General features: G+C 51.9%; 1 protein-coding gene across 2 annotated transcripts in view; it reads left to right on the top strand.

Annotated features, from left to right (window-relative positions):
• The first annotated feature begins 1,386 nt into the window (after positions 1-1,386).
• PTCRA (pre T cell antigen receptor alpha) overlaps positions 1,387-2,745 on the top strand; it is a 10,345-nt gene continuing 8,986 nt past the window's right edge. Inside the window, exon 1 of one of the 2 annotated variants that reach the window (XM_017878213.1) lies at positions 1,387-1,552. In XM_017878213.1, coding sequence (XP_017733702.1) covers positions 1,495-1,552 — 58 coding nt within the window. In that variant the 5' untranslated portion in view covers positions 1,387-1,494. The remainder of the gene's footprint in view (positions 1,553-2,745) is intronic. The other variant, XM_017878214.1, reaches the window with a different exon arrangement.

Raw genomic sequence — 2,745 nt, 5'->3', positions numbered from 1 at the left:
AACCCAGTCTCTACAAAAAATGCAAAAATTTAGCTGGGTGTGGTGTCACGTGCCAGTGGTCCCAGCTACTTGGGAGAGTGAGGCCAGAGGATTACTTGGGACTGGGAGGCGGAGATTGCATTGAGGTGAGATCATGCCACTGTACTCCGGCCTGGGTGATAAAGCCAGACTGTCTCCAAAAACATCCAAAAGGCTGAGGTGGGAGGATTGCTTGAGCCCAAGAGTTCAACACTGTAAGTGAGCTATGACTGCCTCACTGCACTCCAGCCTGGGTGACAGAGCAAGAGCCTGTCTCTTAAAAAAAAAAAAAATAGTTAAAATGGTATAATCAATGCCAGGCATGTGGCTCACACCCGTAATCCCAGCACTTTGGGAGGCCAGAGCAGGAGAATCGCTTGAGCCCAGAAGTACGAAATGAACATAGGCAACAAAGCAAGACTCCATCTCTACAAAAAATAAAAATAAAAATAGATTGGCTGGGTGTGGTAGCGCATGCCTGTGGTTTTAGCTACTCAGGAGGCTAACGAAGGAGGATCACTTGAGCCCAGGAGTTCAAGACTACAGTGAGCTATGATTGTACCGCTGCATTCTAGCCTGGGCAACAAAGAAAGAACCCCATCTCTAAAAATAAATAAATAAATAAATAAAAGGAGGGTTGTAACAACATGGCAAAAGTTTACTGGGCATCTTTTTTATTTTATTTTTTTTTTTGAGATGGAGTCTCGCTCTGTCACCCAGGCTGGAGTGCAGTGGCGTGATCTCGGCTCACTGCAAGCTCTGCCTCCCGGGTTCACGCCATTCTCCTGCCTCAGCCTCCCGAGCAGCTGGGACTACAGGCGCCCGCCACCACGCCCGGCTAATTTTTTTTGTATTTTTAGTAGAGACGGGGTTCCAACATGTTAGTCAGGATGGTCTCGATCTCCTGACCTCATGATCCACCCGCCTCGGCCTCCCAAAGTGCTGGGATTACAGGCGTGAGCCACTGCACCCGGCCCTGGGCATCTTTTTGCCTATAATAAAGCCAACCATCTAAAAACAGTTCAAGCTCTGGCTCTGGTACCTGTCAGCTGTGTGGCCCTGGGCGGGTGCCTCACTCTCAGTTGCCTCACCTGTGAAATGTATCTCACAGTGGTTGAGTGGATCAAGTGAAGGGCTGTATGTCAAGCCCCTGTCAAGCCACCTGGTACTCTGTGTCCTATGGATGGTAGCTGCCCTGAAGCAGGGCTTTGCAGACTGAAGTGCTCTCTCTTCAGAAGAAGTGCAGGTGTCCATCTCCTGGTGTGGGAGAGGCACCCTGTGCTCCCTGGCCCATGAGACAGGACTGGGTTTGGGGGACCAGGGCAGGAGGAGGGGCCTGTCACCAGGGGAAACGGCTCATGGTGGAGCAGCTGAGGTGCAGCTGGGCCTGTGGCCTAGAAGGCAGTCTTGTGGGTGCCTCCTCCCCCAGCCACAACTCAGGTCTGCAGCTGGGTCCTGCCTCCTTCCGAGTGGGCCATGGCTGGGACATGGCTGCTATTTCTCCTGGCCCTTGGGTGTCCAACCCTACCCACAGGTGAGCCCCATCTTTGCATTCCTCTCTGTTCCTCCTCAGTCTGCCCAAGCTCATTCCCTCACTCTGGACCTCCCTGGGTAGTGATGGGCTGCAGGGAGGCAGGACAAGAGCCATTTAGGGACTTCTGGGGAGGGTCTCACCCACTGTACTCTTCCTCCCAGCCACCTTGCTCTGGGGCTCCCACATCTTCCTGCCCTGGAGCCCACAGTGTTGGTAGGGAGGCTGCACCTCTTAGAGGTATAGAGAAATGAGAACAAACTGGATGGGCATCCATAGAAGGTGGGGTTAGGGTAACCAGGGTGTGTGATGTGATATGCAATGATGGGATATGGGGAACAGTGTGAGGTCCTGTCCTGTCCTTCTTGCCCTCAGGGTGCCTGCCCTAGTTCAATAGGACTCAGGGTGTCTCAGGTTCACTCCCAGCTTGCCCTTATCAATGGGCTCAGGGTAGGTCCCAAGGCCTCTTCCCAGGGTATTTACCCCCACCCTCCCATGATCAAGGCTGGAGCCAAAGGACTCATGTCTTGAGGGGAAAATTCCAGCTTCATCTAGAAGCATGTGCATGTGTGCATGTGTGTGGTGAGGGAAGGTCCATGATTTTTGAGTCGGGGGGGTCTCCTTGATCTAAAGCTGGCCCCAAGTATCTCACAGGCACTCCTTCATTAGGGAGATAAACCACACCTATGTGGAACACAGGGCGCCCATGGCAGGAGGCCTGAGCTCGGGAAGGAAGTAACCAGGGTAAGCAGGAACAATCCTGGGAGGCTTCATGGAAGAAATGGAAGCCGAACTCGACTTGGGGAATGTCTCTATCTATGTAACTGAAAAGGCTCTGGAGGTTTTGTTTTGTTTTGTTTTTGTTTTTTTTTGAGACAGAGTCTCACACTGTTGCCCAGGCTGGAGTGCAATGGTGCGATCTTGGCTCACGGCAACCTCTGCCTCCTGGGTTCAAACGATTCTCCTGCCTCAGCCTCCTGAGTAGCTGGGATTACAGGCGCCCACCACCACACCCGGCTAATTTTTTGTATTTTTAGTAGAGATGGGGTTTCACTATGTTGGCCAGGCTGGTCTTGAACTCCTGACCTCATGATCTGCCCACCTTGGCCCCCCAAAGTTCTGGGATTATAGGCATGAGCCACTGTGCCCAGCCCATTATATTATTCTTATTATTACTTGCTTTTTTTTTTTTTTTT

The sequence above is a fragment of the Rhinopithecus bieti genome, unplaced genomic scaffold (assembly GCF_001698545.2).
Source record: "Rhinopithecus bieti isolate Rb0 unplaced genomic scaffold, ASM169854v2 scaffold_9981, whole genome shotgun sequence".
NCBI classification, from domain to species: Eukaryota; Metazoa; Chordata; class Mammalia; order Primates; family Cercopithecidae; genus Rhinopithecus; species Rhinopithecus bieti.
The sequence above is the reverse complement of the archived record's forward strand: the minus strand, read 5'-3'. Positions and strand labels throughout refer to the sequence as shown.